At 42.1% G+C, this 17821-nt stretch overlaps 1 protein-coding gene across 15 annotated transcripts in view; it reads right to left on the bottom strand.

The window, feature by feature from the left end:
- The window catches only part of LOC109457324 (S-phase kinase-associated protein 2-like), a 97828-nt gene that overhangs the window by 73036 nt on the left and 6971 nt on the right, over positions 1-17821 (bottom strand). For 6 of the 15 annotated variants that reach the window (XR_016019410.1, XR_016019409.1, XR_016019405.1 and 3 more), the window contains exons 2-3: positions 12542-14768; positions 11205-11319 (exon numbers count right to left, since the gene is read on the bottom strand). Coding sequence is in view for 4 of the 15 variants with exons in the window: in XM_088793367.1 (XP_088649493.1) it covers positions 11205-11319; positions 12542-14768 (2342 nt within the window). In the remaining 11 variants the exon portion in view is untranslated. Of the gene's footprint in view, positions 1-710; positions 962-6922; positions 7003-11204; positions 11320-12451; positions 14769-17821 lie in introns of those variants that run through there. The other 9 variants (XM_088793369.1, XM_074330590.2, XM_074330592.2 and 6 more) reach the window with 6 other exon arrangements.

Below are 17821 nucleotides of genomic sequence, written 5' to 3'. Positions count from 1 at the left end.
TTCCAGTATAAAACCTGAGTGGCTTATTTGGCTTCCTCCAATTCTGCAGCACTTTTCCGACAATATTCCAATGATCAACACAAATTTCTTGGATTCAAGAAGCCAGAAAGGCTGTAAATAGTTCTACACTGATAATTTGTTGTCCCTGTTACTGAAATATTTGCATCTGAACTACATGCACGATATAAGCCCCAGGGAAAACATGCTCTTTAAAACGATGTGACAAGTACACTGTATTATTAAGTGACTAAATTATGCTAAAATATATTTTTAAATCACAAAAATGGACTATAAATTATCTGTTTAATTCTAAGGGATCAGGGGGCATCCACCTACACACAAAGGAAAAACACTGGTTCTTAGATGAGCTTGCCCCTCATTTATGTGATCAGTTTCACATTCTCAGCCTTTCATTTTACTTAGGATTATGGATTTCACAGCACTCAATATTTTTATTCTGTGAATGCTGCACTTTGTATCTTGCTGCTTAAGGACAACATTGCATGTTTTTTTCTTTTTTTAAAGATGCCTAAAAAAGAAAAGAGGAACACCTGGAAGAGGCCTGGCTGTTTGCCAAGTTTCCCACCTGCATTAAATCACTTATTAATGTACGTAATCACCAATAATCCCCTTTAAAGACGTTTTCACTCCAGTTGCCATAATTCTGCTAACACAATGAGTACTGGGGGGAAAAACTCTCAAATCCTCACCTGGCTTTAGGAAAAATCATATTGCAGGAACTCATCAGCTTCTCCCATCCACCAAGATCCATGCTCCTCAATCACTTAGGGACCTTCCTACTCGAGCAAGGTTTTTCCCATTTGGAAACACTGGGATTATTCAAAATTAAGTAACAATGAGACTGACATGTAGATTATTCACACAGTGCGTGGCCCATGTACCTCATTTTCTCTCTCCACATCTTGAGGCATATTCTTGCAAAAGAATTTTTCAACAGATCCTAGATGAAGAAAAGAAATTTAGCACATGAGACCCATCAGAGAAAACTAAACAGTGACATATCCCTCTAGTCTAATGAGCAAATGCCCCCACAATCTCAAGAAGGCTATAAGTAACCACACTCAATTCAGAGACAGGAAAGCCTGACCTGGAAGTTGTGACAAGTCCGTGGGTTTTGAACTTTCATTCACCAGGAAAACCAATTTGTTAACAACCATTCCAGAAAAGATGGTGGCCTTTCTTCAGACAGAGGACATCTTACTTTGTTATATTTTCCTACTACAGGCTGGTTAACTGGCAGGCACGAATCATAATCCCCTGCAGAAATAGCCCCTTCCACTTCACAGCTACCCCTTTATTACTTCTTGACATACTAAGACTAAAAGAATACAGGTAATGACAACAGGAAAGCCTCCAGGTGAATTCCCTCATTTTATCTGAACAATTGTATAGCACAGCTTGGTCACAATTTTCAGCCATTACTTTTTAAACACTTGGAATCTGTGGAAAAGAACCATGTGGTCTGGGATTATATCAGGCCCTTACACACTGTCCCTTGGAGTAAACAGAAGCTTACAATGTTTAAAACACTTAAGCTTGACCATTATTTTCCTTTGAAGAATTGCTGACTTCAAGTAGCAAACTCGTCCCCTTCCTCCCACCTGCCTCACCGTCCCCTGTGTCAAAAAAAAGTTTTGTTTTGCAATGGCTTGGATTAAAACATTATTTGGAGATATTAACACTAGGGAAAATTGGATGAATGGTGGCATATGGGAACTCTATACTATCTTTGCAACTTTTCTGTAAATATAAAATTATTCCAAAATTTAAAAATTAAGAAAAAAAATCTCGTTATATAATGACAACAGTGATAAAGACTGCTGACCACCTCAGGAGCAAGTATAGCTCATGGCTCCAGGTTAACTGAAGCAATGGCGAGTACAATTTTATCATAGAGAAAAAGAAAATAGTAACATCATGTTGAAATTCAAGCTGTTTTATGATTATTTCTTATACAGATGGCTTTACTGTTGAAAAACCTTAAGAATGTGCATTGAACAGTGTGGCCAGGATTCTAGTGAGAAACCAGTTACAAGCTCCAAAAGTTAAATGAACCCATCCACCCCTATGCTAGGCCTCCTCCAGGTTTTAAGTACAGAATAAGGAATGTGCTTGCTGTGCAGAGCTGCTGGTATTCCTTGCTTCTGTGATACTGTTACTGGAACCCCAATGTTTTTCCTTGAGTCCGCCTGCCTGCACACACTGGCCCAAAGACATGCATGAACAGGAGTTTGCAGTATAGAAAGAAAACATAGTTTAATATTGAAATGTCCTATATGGAGATGGGAAGATTATGCTCTAAAAAACTGACTCCCCAATGGTGTGTAGGTTATAGTTTATATTGGGCAAAATCAAGACACCAACACCATGGGTTGAGGGGGAATAGGGCTGTGCTGGGAGCTGATTGGCTGGAGGTGAAGTAAGGGTAATAAATCATTTCTTTAGGTCTTGAGGACAGTTCTGAGGTCTTTTCCAGCGTCCCTATGTCTGGTCTCATGGAAAGTAACCAGGGGTTCATTCCACCTTAGGGCTCAGGAGCTGAAACATAACTTAGGTCAAGATGTTATCTTGCGCCTGCCAGCGGTCCAGAGGTATAGAGGTATATAGAGAGAGGGATATGGCTTCTAGAGTTAGGATTTAAAACTAAATTTAATCAAAGTCATAGGGAGCCTTGGTTTCAATACAAGTACAACAGGAGTAGTGGGCAACACCAGAAAACGCATAGAGAAGAACTACCCAAAACCCTGTGCTTGCCCATCAGACTGCACTCCCATGCTGGCGGGGAGCAGCCCTAGGGCCAGGTCCCTGCCCTGCCTGCTGACATGGTTGAACTAGAATCACACTCTGCAGCCAGACCCACAGGAGGGAAAAACAGACACACAGCCACGCGATGAAAGATGAGAGAGAACGAAGAGTAAAGTGTAACTAGCTACAGTTATGTAAGATCAGAGAAAAGTAAAGTACTGTGGACACTCACCCCATAGAATATCTCTTCTCCAGCCTCACTATGATGAATGGAATTTTATACAAAAAAATCAGGATAACAGTAATTTTAATCATTTCAATGAGTCTTAGAGAGCAAAATCCATTCCTGGGGTGGGCAGAATGCAAACCCTCTGCATAATTTGGATTGAATGAAACAGCACCTAACAGCAGTGCTTGGTACGTAGGAAGCAGCCAGTAAACAATAATTTCCTCCCTCTAAATGGCCTCATACATATGGAGTTGGATATTAAAATCTAAATAGATGTTTCTTTATGGTAGTGAATGTGACAACTGAGACAAGAATCATATATATCTAAAAAAAAAAAAAGATAGAGAATGTAAGTTAGGTAATATAAATGGCTGAAGATCAACCAGCAGGGTCTAAGGATAGAATATTTGCATAAACAGGTGAAACAATTATACTAAACCCTAATGGCATAAAAGGCATTTTTCAGCAGGCTGTTCAATCACATCCAATGGAGCTCTTCCAAGAATTAATGTCGGATCAGCCACTGAAGTTCTAGGCTGTGTGGACTTAGGCTCCAAGTGGAAATGCTTACTAATTCTGCATAACATTTTTTAAATAAACTGCCATTTTAGAATAGTTTTACACATACAGAAAAACTTCAAAGGTAGTACAGAGAGTTCCTGAATACCCCTCACTCTGTTTCGCCTGTCAACGCCTTACATCACCATGGTATTTTTTTCACTACCCAAGAAACCAACTCTGGAAAATTACTATTTAAAAACTCCACACTTTATTCATGTTTTTGTAGTTTTTCCGCTAACCTCCTTTTTCTGTTCCAGTGTCCCATCCCGGGTACCACGTTATATTCAGTCATCGTGTTCCCTTAGGAGCTTCTCACCTGAGGTAGTTTCTCAGACTTTCCTTGTTTTTCAGGACCTTGACAATTCTGAGGAGTACTGGTCAGGTATTTTGTAGGGTGTTCTTTGATTTGCATTTGTCTGATGTTTTTCTTGTGGTTAGACAGGGTTTATGGATTTGGGAGAAGACGACTACAGAGGTGTAGTGCCTTGCTTATACGTCATGGGCTGTGTGCTGTCAGTATGACTTGTCATTGTCGATGTGGCCTTGACCACTGGTCTGAGGTAGGGCTTGCCAGGTTTCTCCCCCCGAAGGTTCTTTTTTCTCCTTTCCATACTCCAATAAGCCACTAAGTATAACCCATACGCAAATTATGGGGCTATTAAACAGAAAACCAGAGGCCTAAAATGGTGTCACTTGTACTAAAGCCCATGACCTAATTACAGTTTCTACCTTCACCAGAAACGTAATCTTGATCAACCAGTCTGGAATTTTCTGGTCAAGCACTGGGAAGGTCACCTGTCACATGGGCCCTCTCCATCCCCCATAGGAAGAAGATGCAATATGTATGATAAAACCCTTGCTGAGCCCCTCCCCCCAAAAAGATGCTGTCCTGACCTAAAAATAGTCCTTTCTTTTCTTTTGCTAATAGCTCCCTTGTCCCACCTTTCTTCTTACAAAAACCTCCCATTTTGTCTAGCCCCTCTCACCCCTCTTCTAGCTGCTAGATGGGATGCTGCCTGATTCACGAATCACTTAATAAAGTCAATTAGATCTTCAAATGTACTCAGATGAATTTTGTTCTTCAACAAGTTCCACGTCCTCATTATATAAGTTAATAATTAATACATGAATTATTTGGAATTCTTTAAGGAAAATTTCTTTCTTCTCCATTTATTATTCCTTCATCCATTTATATCAACATGGACTCACAGATGTTTATTTTATACTTTCAGTTATAACCCAATAATATATTATTAATTTTGTTGCTCAAATTACTCCCGCTTTGGTCAGCTCTTCCAGGATCGCTCTTGTGTTCCTTTGACATGCCCCATCCTTTTGTTTTTTGAGCAATTCCTTACTTCTGGCAATCCAGGGTATTCCCTGTGGTATACTCCTACTGTATTCCCTGCATATTCCTTGTACTGGTCCTAGAATCCGTCGTTTTTCCGAGGAGACTGATTCCTCTTACGAGAGAATGGTATCAGAAAGCAAGATCCGTGCGCTGGTTGTTTCACCATCGGTGTTTTGCACTCAGATATCGCACTGCAACTAGGAATGACAGGCTGCGCCCTCTGCTGGAGGCCTGCTCTGGGGCGTGCACTTGGTCCACCAGCATCTTCTTACTAAATCACAGTTGTCGTGTCAGGGGCTTTATGCTTGTATGTGGTGGGACTTCACTTTAAGTAATTCCCCCCCCCCCCGTCTCCCACCCATCACTCACCCCAGGAGAGGGAATTATTGCTTGGTGATTTTCAAAAAAGGAAGTCTGCTCAACCCCTTCAGGGCCCTTTTTTTCCCAAGTCCTGACACAAGGGCAGGGGCAGAGGTCACCTGTCTGACCCTGTCAGAAGGGTCTGGGACTGCCTAGCAAGCCAACAATGGGATGGTGGCCTGGGCAGGGGTGGTGGCAGTATGTGTGGCACTTGGAAGAGAGAAGGAGCCATGGGTTAGCCCAAGGTTTTTGGTCTGCACCGCTGGCAGATGGAGTTGGACTTGACCAAGATATGGAGGCTGTGAGAGGAGCAGGTTGGGGGGGGGAGGATCAGGCATTTCACTGGATACATGTTAAATTAGTAACAGAAAGACAGTTAACACGGGGCCAACAAACAGCCTGCCCCCCCCCCCTCCGCACTACCTTAGAAATGGCAGTTAAGATAAATGGGGACTGTCTTTCCCTCTCTGTTGAGTGACTCTGCACCTGGATTGGCATGTAGGTGTGGGCCTGCATGACCAGAATGATATGAAACATTAATGGGGAAGAAGAACGATGACGTCTGTGGGTCCAGCTGAGTGCACACACCTTGGCTCTCATTCAAGCCCATGGCAGCCTTACGTACCTCATGTGGGAAACAGGGTAACAAGAGCCAGTCCTTCACTTGTTAAGGTGAAGACACTGTGCTTGCTGTATCTCCCGCGTTGTATCTTTCTATAAAGCCCCCGAAACATAACACGAGATGAAAACCTATCTGTGTCTCGTTAGTCCAAAGCCAACTTGAACTCATAACTCAGCCCTGCATTATAAAGCCAACATTGTAATCTCTCTGACTCTTATCATCCCTTAATTGGGAAGGGAAGAAAGAGGTTTTAATTATTGCCTCCCTGTATCTCCAACACTCCTGTGGGAGTTCACTTCAGGTGGTGGTGATACGTGCAAATCAGTCTTTATAGCAACTCAGAGGGCAAGATGCAAACTGTAGACATAGAAATCCACCCTCATCAGGTCAATTAAATCTTTACCCATCTCTCGGATTGATGAAAATTCTCTAGTGCAGCTCCTTTAATGAACAAATGGTTCTCTAAACAGGAAGGGCAAGCTGGCCTTCCGTGAAGGCTGTCGCTGACAACTCTGAACACAATGGAAGGCTGTGGAAGGCTGCACTCTCCCGAGGGGCAGCGTAGCCCCTAGTCATAGCAGTCGCTTTACCTCTTCAGGAAGCCTGTCCTCTTTACCATGTAAACGCAGCCCACGAGACACACAGAAAGACCAACCTGGAGAGAGGTCTTTGCTGAGGTTCTGATGAGCATGTTGGTCCATCAACACGAAGAGCTGCTGGGATTGAGCCTATATTTATAGTATAAAAAATGATGCGAGTGGCATTCAATGATAAGTCTCTAATAAGGAAGTTTTGGAGGAAAGTTTTAAAAATTATTCTTGAAACCATAGATTTTTATGAGTGATTCTCTAAAAATTGATGTTAACAGGCTAGCACTTGGAAAGTCAAGGACCTAGGTTCCCTTTCTTCACCCCTGTTTATCAGCTCCTCTTGGTTTTTCTATCTTAATTAGGTCTGGCACATGCAACTGTTCTCTCTTCATTTCCATCTGACAGATTTGACCACTTGGCATATTAATGACTTGGCTACCTACCAACCGCACAAGCACAGGGTTAAGTCCCAGTAGAGGTTCCCTCTGCTTCAGCCGAGTTTGGTCTTGAAATGCTTTGAGATCTATGGCAATAAAAGCACAGGGGAACAATTTAATTGCTTGATGACTGCACTACCTTGCATTTGCATATCAGAGAAAATCGTCGTTTGGAAGTTCATATGTGTACATCTCCTCAATGTCATCGCAGTCACATACAGCTCACAAAATCTCTTTGGTCTAAGAGATGCCCCCAGAACAAAACGACCTGTTGGACCATTTTGTTTACTAGTTAGGTGACCACAGTTCACCATCCCTTTAATATGTAACATCAGGATTGCCCAAATAATGTGACCCGTGCTAAATTACCCAAACACATATAATTTGGAAATATGGAGCCACCTGAAATCTATGACTACATAACACTTATGTTCAAAGGAAACAGACAACCTAACATACAACTTAGGAAAAAACAACTCAACAGACTTCACCCCTTTCTCTTTACTGTCTAAAAATATGAACATCAAATGTCCTGCCGATTTTAGTGAATAAGGAAAGCTCTTTCCTTATGCATAATTCATTGCCTTTCATTTCCACTCTCCGCATAGTCTTACGTGTGGATGAACCCCCATGCCAGCTGCCATGATGGCAGACCCCAGAGAGCAGCCCCATTTTATTAACCCATTGGACTAAAGCAGTGCCACATGGAAATAAGGATGCCAATTACTGGACCTCAGGTACCTTTCAGCATTTACCACCCACCATTCACCTCAGCCCAACATTTCAGGCAGAATGAGCTCACTTAATGGGTCTGGAAAATAAAGTGAGGTTCCCGCTCAGCAAGCCACTCACAGAGGACACTTCAGTTATACATGCTCAGGGCACTGCATCCTCCTGAGCAAGCAGAAATGGTTACTTATGCTACCTAATACAATGTAAATTCTATGTAAGTCGTGTTATACTTTGTTTAAAAGAAAAACAAAGACAAAAAGAATGAGAAAAGGCAGAAAGAGTAGCTTTCTGCTACCATACAATTTAAAAAGTTGTAAATAAATGGGGAAAGGGATAAACATCGAGAAAATATTTAACTAGAGAAATAAATTAAAACCTTAAGTATTTAGACAATGAAAGAAGCAAAGAGAAGACGACTGCCATAAAAGCCACCCCTGCATACAAAGAACTACACAAAATGTTATAAATGTCAAAAGGAATGCATTCATCTCAAATCACTTTGGTTATTAATTTCCTAAATATTTCCAAGATCTTCTACAAGAGAAAAAAGATACAATGCAGGATTTTAGGTCAGGAAACAAACAAGTTACATATTTGGAAGGTAGAGGGAAAGCATTTGACCTTTGAAAAGATGTTTTTCACAGTTTGTTTGTAGCAGAGATTGCTAAACCAGCATAACTAGCCTGCATGTGGAAACAGCATCATCCACTAGAGGCCAGAATGAGACTGTCATGTTCAGCACGGCTGAGGCCATTCAGTTCCAGGGGGTATCAGCAGAGGACTGGTTCCAGAACCCTCGTGGATACCAAAATCCTCAGATACTCAAGTCTCTCCTATAAAATGGCACAGTATTAGCAAATAATGTACACACATCCTCCTGTATGCTTTAAATCATCTCTAGATTACTTATACCACCTAATATAAATGCTATGTAAATAGTTGTTATGCTGTATTGTTTAGGGAATAATGACAAGGAAAAAAAGTCTGTACTTGTAGGGACACAACCATTATAGGCCTAACTACATAGTTAATACACATCAGCAACAACGTAACATTTTTCTTTTCAAATATTTTCCATCCACTGTTGGTTGCATCCACAGATGGTAAACCCCTGGACACAGAAGGTAGACTGTAGAGACTTTGGGAGAAATGAAGCATAAGAATGTCAGTGACACCACAACTGTCTGTGACATGCCAACACAATACATTTCGGAATCCTCTTACACAGAGTTCCTTTCCACAGCTAAATCAGTGAGCAAACAAGGCACTGACAGGACATCTGTCAGCAAGAGCTGTCACTATTGAGGACTCAGAGCCTGGAGCGAAAGTGGACAGGTCTTTCCTGAACTGAAGGAGAAAAGGAAAGAAAAGAGCATGGAGAGAGGCTGAGAGTCAACCGCACGGCCAATATGGGCAACAGGTAGAGAAAATGCCTCTTAAGTTCTCAGAGCCGACAGTGAACTGGCTGCAACCTCGTATGTTCGTGGGGAACTGGTTAACTACACACAGCACATGCACCACGTGGCACAGAATGCGGCCACCAACGATGACACTGACCTGTCCACTGGTGTGGAAAGAACTCTAAGACCTGCTTACGTAACAAAGTAGTTTACACGGTAAAAGATGATTACTATCATAGAATTAGTGGGGTGATCATATTGTAAGGTATAGGAATATTGCATCACTGTATTATACACTTAAAACTAACATAACCAATGTAAGATTGTATATCAACTACACATAAATTTAAGGAAAGAAAATAGTAGACAGGATGCTTATTAATGATCGCGTTTGTGTTCATTTGTTACAGATGTGCACAGACACATATCCACACACACATGTAAAATGTGCACAGAGACATACCTACACACATATCTCTTCAAAAGAGATACACACACACACACACACACACACACACACACACACACACACACACACAAATAAATAAGAAGGCTCCCAGTTAGGGCCTGTGCACTTGCTAGTTGACCCCATTCAGCTCCTTCCCCAGAGCCTCCCCTCAGTTCTTTATTCAATTTTCATCCAGTCAGACACTCCTAGCCACCATATTTAAAATCACAGCCCCCCCAACACTCTCTATCCCCCTTTGCTGCTTTATTTTTCTCTAACACACCTATCACCATCTGCTATATGTCATGGTTCACTCATCTGCTTGTGTGTTTTATTTTCTGTCTTGCTCCACTGGAATTTAAACTTTATGAAAGGAGAAACATTTTTGTCTGTTTGGCTTACTGCTGTGTCCTTAGTGCCTAAGGCAGTATCTACTCAGAATAGGGTCTCAAAAAGTTTGTTACAAGAATTAGTTAAGTCAAGCCCTCTGTTGTTGTTCTCTGAAATGTGAAAAAAGCTAGAAGTTCCTCATGGTTACTAAGGCAATGAGACGGGGGGTGAAGGAGACACTCTGGTCATGACCTCCAGTTGACTTTGCTCCAGAAGTGGGTCCAAGCAATCAAGGGCATCCTCTTTCTGTTGGGCCTTACACTCTGAGACTTTCCACTTAAAAGTTTTCACAATCTGGAATGAGTTGGATGCAAAGTACTAACAGGGTAAATACAGCTACTCATAGACTTTTGATGGAAAAATAACCATCCTCTTCCTAAAAGGCCATTCACTCCAGCCAATGGCACAGGTTTGGGAGAAGCTGGGGAAGGACACCTGCCTTATCCATTTGGCTGTTCGTGGGAGGGCAACTGCCCTCATGTCCCCGTCTTGTGTGTAGAATGAAGCTCTACATATAACCCATTTCATTCAGCCACAGGCTGTGCACCAAAAAGACACAGCAAAATGCCAAGTAACAGCCCAGCTAGGATTCTTAACAGGGAGGACAGTGTCCTCCTATTACTGTATTTTGCTGACATAATTTTGAATTGGGCCTCAGAACTAGAGAATGTCTGAGCTTGTATATTCTCTTTGCAGAGGTCTTGCTAATGGGGATACCCTAAATACTAATTGGATTCTGGGGGCAACTCCTTAAGGAATCTGGTGCAATTTTACAATTTTTAAAAAGCAGAATTGTGAGAAATGTATTCAGAATATAACATTTATTTTCATGTGAACCAATATGGTAGCTGAAGTTGGGCTAGCTGTAAATATTAATGGGATTTTTTTTCTACTTCTCCATTCCTAACAACAAATTAGTTTCCTCCTGAAGATCTAGCTCTACTTAGTATGTAAATAGAGAAAATTACTTGGTGCAATTTCATGCTTGGTTTGTGTTCTCTTCCGTTCTATTTATCAAATGGTTTGCATTCTATTTTAAATGCTCTCACTCTTAAATGCATGAATATTATACAGCAATATCTCTCTCCTCTGATTATCAGACCTGTGACTATTTCAAGCATCGATAAGCCAGTTCAGGAAAGAGGTGGAAAGAGTGAAATACACCACATCATAGAACCCCATGGTAGACCTTCAGTGCATAATTGATTTTGCCACATTGCATAAACTAGATTACCTAATTTCTCAGAAGATTGCCAATGTTGATACTTAGCTATTTAAAATATTAATAGTATGTGACAAAACAAAAGGGTAGTCAAACCTTAGCTTCACGTCTCCATGTTTATGAGATGTACATGCAGTACTAGACATTTCCTGGTATCCCCCACAGCCGGTCGTTTTGGATGTCATTTCGGGGGTAGCAGAATATAACTTCCCTAAAAGTAGAAAATAAAAAGTTGCAAATCCTTCATGTTTCAGATAGATTTCATTTTGCACATGGATTTTACTGTGTAGATAGATTTTATTTTGCAGATATACTCTGATATCTGCACTGATTGAGGCATGTCAGAGCTTCCCAAATCGTATATTATAAGCATACTTGCATGAGTATTGTCTTTTACCATTTGTACTGTAACTCAAAATAGCTTGAAAATGTTATATTTTCCTATTGTTTATAACAAATCATATAACCTAGTTCCAAAAAAAGAGAGAGAGAGAATGAATTCAAATAAGAAAAAATTTTTGCACAAAGATCTATCAAGAAGTTTTAAATTCCTAATCTGAGCTTATTCTACGAAATGAAAATGCATTAATCATTTTCTACCTACACAGTACTCCACTTGGAGAAGAAGATTGTATTTTCTAATGCTTGGTTATTAAAATGTATTTTAGACGAAAGGCATAAAATGCTTATTTCCACACAAGCTACAAGACAGCAAAATGAATAGAATCATCATGCTCATGGAAAATGCAACCTCCTGAGAGAAATATATATTCAACCAGAAGAATGCTATAGCATGTATCTTTCAGAATAATTACTTTCTAAGATTACTGTTAATTAGCTAATGGCTTTTGATCTGCCAAAATTAAAGTAATATTTGCATAGCATCTTATGGTTTATACTTTACTCTGAAAATTTTTCCTGTCATGGCCTGAATGTTTGGGTCCCCTCCAAAATTCCTATGTTGAAACCCTACTTCCCGATGTGATGGTATTAGGAGGTGGGGCCTTTGGAAGATGATTAGAATTACATAAGGTCATGAGGGTGCAGCCCACATGATGGGATTCAGTGCCCCTACAAGAGTCGTGAGAGAGCTTGTTTCCCCTCTCTGTTTCCGTGATGTGAGAACACCGTGAAAAAACAATCTGTGAACTAGGAACTAGATCTGTCAGCCCTTGATCTTGGACTTCCCAGCCTTCAGAACTGTGAGAAATAAACGTCTGTTGTTTAGCCACCCAGTTTATAGTATTTTTGTTATAGCAGCCCAAAGAAACGACGACCATCCCCATTTTATATTTATGGAAAATGAAGCTAAGAGGCAAGATATGTAGGAGTCTGTGTCTCACCCCAGTGGCCATCTGACATGTTGTACCAGTGCCAGTGAATCTGCTACTCCTGAGACTCTTTTCCCAGCTTTGGTTTCATCCCACAGTTACCTTGAGGTTTCCACACGCTGGCCCCGTCTGGAGCTGTCTCTTCCACACAGCCTTCTCCTCGGGGACAGGGGCCCCTCCCAGCTTCCACAGCCACAACACTCTCACACCCATTTGCCCGCTCCTTCGTCTCCCATAGGCTGGCCCCTTTAGACCTGCCTTTTCCTTCTGGAGATGTGATTGCTGATTCTGATTCAGACAGTCTGGGCCCCTGGAAAGGCAAAGAAGAGTTCCTCTCTTCTGAAGAGAGACCCCCGATCTTGTTCAGCATTTGCAAGTAATAGAAATATGTCTCCAGTACACTGGCCCCTTGCTCAGGTTTATGTGGTGACTCATCCCTCCAGGAAAGGTTAGCACCAGCATCCTGGAGGGGGAAAGATCTCGTCAAACCAGTTTTGGAACTATCTCTGGAAATGAGATGACTGGAAGAAAGTGTCTTTTCCTTTTGCTTATGAGTTGTTTGCATGGTGAGCACGCGGGGTGTCTGTGCTGATCTGCCATCCATCTCAGGTGGCAGCAACTGGTCAAACCAAGTGCTGCTGCGTGTACCGTGTGCATCTGCAGTGGGTCCACAGAACACACTGGTGCCCGAATGTAAGTGAAACACAGCCTTCTCCAAGGGGCCCTCTGACACATTCAGCGAGAGGCTGGTCATTTCAGGGGTCACAGAACTTTCAGGATGTGTTAAGTCAAATTGCCTCTGTGTTATCACAAGAGGGCTGCTTTTAGCAGAACTCTGTACACTTCTTTTAGGGCCACCTCTTGGCACTCTCCCCATGATAGTCTTTCCCACGCTTTCCTTGACAGCATGTTTCCACTCATTTTTATGTTTAATATCAGTTTGAAGGGACCACAAACTAAACCCCACATTTTCTGATTCCTTTCTTCTTTGACTAGAGCTGCCATAGGGGGTTGTTTGTTGACCCCCAGGCAGTCTCTGGATGGGGCCTTCACCTTTGGAGCTGTCAGCCTTGAATTCCCCTGTGACATCCTTGGGGCTCTCCACCGGGGAATCCACTGCTCCTGTGCAATCCTCCCTGACTTCACCCTCCAAGGGTGTGTCCCCAGGGGAGGAAATACCACTTCGCACTGTAGTTTTCGACAGCAGTATGCTGCTGTCACTTGTGGGAGACAAGGCAATTCCTGAATACCCTCTACACTCCCTGCTTAGAACACCTCTTCGAAGTGTCCCTTTGCTTTCCCCAGGTTCATCTGAACGCTCCTCCTCTGAGCTGTCTGTCAGGGGAGTCCAGAAGTAACTATTTCTGGGGGGGCTCTGACTGGCTTCCTCTAAAACATTCCTTTCTTCAGAAGTATGTCTGAGTTGTGGCGGAGCCCCCAGCCTCTTAGGAAACATCTCATCCTTGTTGGGGGTCTGAATACCACTATCTCCTGCTCTCTGATACATTTGTTGCACATAATCTTCCTGTGGAAGCCTAGCAGGAGGGCATCCGGAAGCTCTTCCTTCCCCATCCTCCCTAACCGTAGTTCCTTGCCACCCACAAGACTGACTGCCTTGAAAACTTTCCTTCTGGAAGGAACTTAGAAATTCTGAAGACAAGTCCGTTTCTGACAAGTTATTCTGGGGGCTTAAAGAGTAGCGGTGAATGTCTGTTCGTGTGCGGGACTGGTCCTCTCTGAGGAGGGGTGGAGAATCAGATGAACTCAGAGGGGTATTTCTCTTACTTCCTAGAGCCTTTGAACCTTGACAAAGGTTAGCCTGGGGGAGCCCTAGGGAAGCTGTGGGACTCTTCAACCCATGCTCTTCTAGCGGCTTGGTCAAGAACTTCTGGGCCCAGTTTATAACATGTCGCAACTTCTGTGTCTCAGGGACCAAATCATCATCCAACAGACGGAGGTCCAGTTCTGCAGGGAAGCTCTCTCTCCGAGGTCCCTCCTGGTGCCTGTGGTCCTGACACTGCTCAGCTTCCATGGGAGCCACTTTGGACGATTCCTGCAGCGCGGGTTTCTTTCCAATTGCTAAATAATGCAGTGACGTCTGAGGGCCTCTCAGCCTGAAGGTTTGATTTTCTGAGGCATTCATGTTGGTGTCTTGGGAAGTTGTCAACACCGGTTGGCCATCATTTCTGGAATCATCACCCTTGATGATCCCAATGCTTTCGTAGTAAGCCACACGCTTGGCCCGTAAGTGCTTTAGGTCATGGGTTCGAGGAGTGTCTGCCTCATTCCACAAAGATTGTCCAGTCAGTGTGGGGATTAAGGGATCCATCTGCAAATAAAAAGTCAGAGACATTAAAAAACACACACAAAAAACCCATCAATGGTTCCTCTATCTACAATGTGACACTACTATATCCACTAACATCCTACAACCCAACTAACATTTTGACAAAAACTTGAAGCAGCTTTGTAAATACAAGAGCAAGGCAGCTAATGTCTTAAGAGAAACTAGGAAAAATTTCACCATTAGTATTTTATCACAATTAGTCATCCTTTGGATCTCAGTCACTGAATAAGAAAGATTAATGTGTCTTTTGCAGGAGATCTATGCCAATTAAGTGAACAGGAAATAGAAAATGATTCCTTAAACAAAGATAGTTTGGTTATTTCAAGATGTTTCTACTAGTTTGTTTTTTTTTTTTTTTCCGTTTTTACCAAGTAGATCAATTACTTTGATTTTTATGAATGGCATAAGAATTTTAAAAGAACAGAAAGAAGAAAATCTAAAAGGGGAAAGATGGAGAAAGAGGATAAGAAAATTTCTTTAGTCCACTCAGTACAACCATCTCAAACCAATTTACCCTCCCTAACTACCCTGCCAATCCAGATCAGGGCAGGGAGAAACAGATGATGAAAACAGACAGAAAGGCTCCAAATCTAACATAAAAGCCAGGAAGTGACCTCAAGTTCACCTGTCGATCAAATGTGCTACCAACCAAAACTGGACCCCTGACAAACCTGCACTTAAAATAAATAAATAAATCAGTGGAGCCCTTTATTCTTAATCGAAGGCAAGTTTTGTAAAAAACACAACTTCTCCTTTTTCCTCCCTCCTTTGACAGAGTCACCGAGGTCTCCCTTGAGGCACCTGCAGTAAGTTGAAAAATACTAATATAAAAAAAATACCCTTCAAAACATTATTCTTCTGTACACAGAGTTCTTCAGCATTTTTGCCTTACATGGGCAGCCCCAGGAAATTTCTGTTCAAATAAATAAAGTAATGAATGCAAATATGCCTGACACTAATAACTATAGAGATTTATGTTTGGCCAAGTTCCATTTGTTCTCTTCTTTGATCTTTGCAGTGATCCTGAGAGACTTTCAGATGTGGTGAGGCTCAAATCAGAGATTTGTCCAGAGACAGAATTACACCTGCCAAGCCAAGAGTGGAAGTCAGATCTTTTCATCCCGAATTCATGCCTCTTTCTCCTACTTTACTGTGAATCACAAGTACTGAAATGTGACTTCTGGTCCCATCCAAGGTGCTCAGTGGTTAAGAGCTCTCCACTCTGGGGGCAGGACCACCTTTCCTGCAAGGGCTTCATGAGAACCAAGACATTTTGAAGGGGTCACTGGGAAGGAAGGAAAGAAGGAAGGAGTGTGTGTCCCAGACACCACTTGATTTTTTTCAAGTGCCTATTTGGCCTTGTTAAAATGGTCCCAATTTCAAAAGCGTTACTTAAAACATTTGGTATCTACTCCATGCTCTGATCTAGAAAAAAAGTTCTTAATTCAGCCACTTTGACTGAGAAGCTACTATGTGGTTTGCACAGGAGGAACAATGCATGGGGCTTAGATGTTTTGAGTCTAGAGCAGGGGACAGATGAGCAAACGAATCTCTGTCATATGGTTGCTTCCTTGAACATGCCTGGTGATTCTAGTTTGGCCCCATACCAGACAATACACTGAACTTGGCCCTTTATTTTTTTCTACAGAAAAAATCTAAGTGCATCAAGTACTCAGAAGTTTGTAATAGCCTTTCTGATTTCCTAGAAGTGGTAGGCTGTCTAACCCAGAGTGCACAAGTTCATAAAGCCCTGTACAACTTGAAGTACCTCTGATTCCAATCCGCAGGGGTTTCTCCTTGTCTCTCCACGATTCCCTATGCAGAACACTGCCTCAGCTCCTCAAACCTCTTTCACGTGGGGAAATCAGGCTCTGTTGCAGCTCCTTTGAGCTTATGTGCTTACAGGTCCCTCAGGTGACTGGAACCAAGTCCATGTACAGGGACCACTCGGGGCAGGGGATTATCAATAAACATTCTTCCTGTTAGATGAGCAAATGGTGCTGTGTGGCATGTAGTCCTAGGAGCTCAGGATGCTGGGGTACCATCAGAAGGGCATATCAACAGACTTCTAAAGAGCTGATACCTCAGCTGAGACCTGAAGGCGGTCCCGTTAGCCCAGTCAAGAGAAGGAAGGGAAGAATGTTTCACGCCAGAGGAACAGCATGTGTGGAGCTTTCCAGATTTAGCCCGAAGAATCTGTGCCCAGGCAGAAGGAATCTGGCTGCAGACCACTGGGGGTGGGGTCACAGTTACTGCAAGAAGTTGTAGAATCTTTATGTGAGCTTATATAAGAATTTCCTGAATAATAAACAAATGATACTGCAATTCAAAAAAACATATTCACATAAAAACGACTTCTGAACTCAGTATTTTGACATTGTATATTTTCTTAATCACTCTAGTAAAAGTACAATGACTGTCATGTTGTTTTTAGAGAAAACATTTCAGGTTGAAAGCAGGACCTTATATTCAAAGTCATGTTCCATTGACTTAGACCTAACCTCTACCCTCTTCCTTCTCTGACCCATGTAGTGTCCTCAAGCTGCATTTAACTCTGTGCCCAATAGGAAATCAATCCCATCAATAAATGCATTCCTAGCTGTTACTAAAGGACAATAAACTATGCTATACAAATAATGCTGATACTAAATAACACTAAACGGACACTTTCTCTTAAACATGTATTTATGCACTTTGACAAATAATTTCTGAAGAGTCTATGTCTGTCCTGGAAGTAACAGATATTTGCATCATGGAATTTTCTAGGGGAAAGAGAGCTGTCCATCTTAGAAGGCAAAGGAACCTCCAGACTGTTTTCCAGAGTGGCTGCACCAATTTACATTCCACCAACAGTGTACAAGTGTCCCCTCTATCCTGCACCACCTGGCACAGATCTTCTGTTTCTTCATAAGAGCCGCCCTAACCAAGCGTAGGTGATATCTCATTGTGGTTTGGATATGCACATCGCTGATACTTAGTGATGCTGAGCACCTTTTCATGTACCCTTTGGCCATTGTATGCCTTCCTTAGAGAAA

This window comes from Rhinolophus sinicus, chromosome 16, assembly GCF_057876585.1.
Source record: "Rhinolophus sinicus isolate RSI-liver-muscle chromosome 16, RSI-T2T, whole genome shotgun sequence".
In the NCBI taxonomy this organism is placed as follows: Eukaryota; Metazoa; Chordata; class Mammalia; order Chiroptera; family Rhinolophidae; genus Rhinolophus; species Rhinolophus sinicus.
The sequence above is the reverse complement of the archived record's forward strand: the minus strand, read 5'-3'. Positions and strand labels throughout refer to the sequence as shown.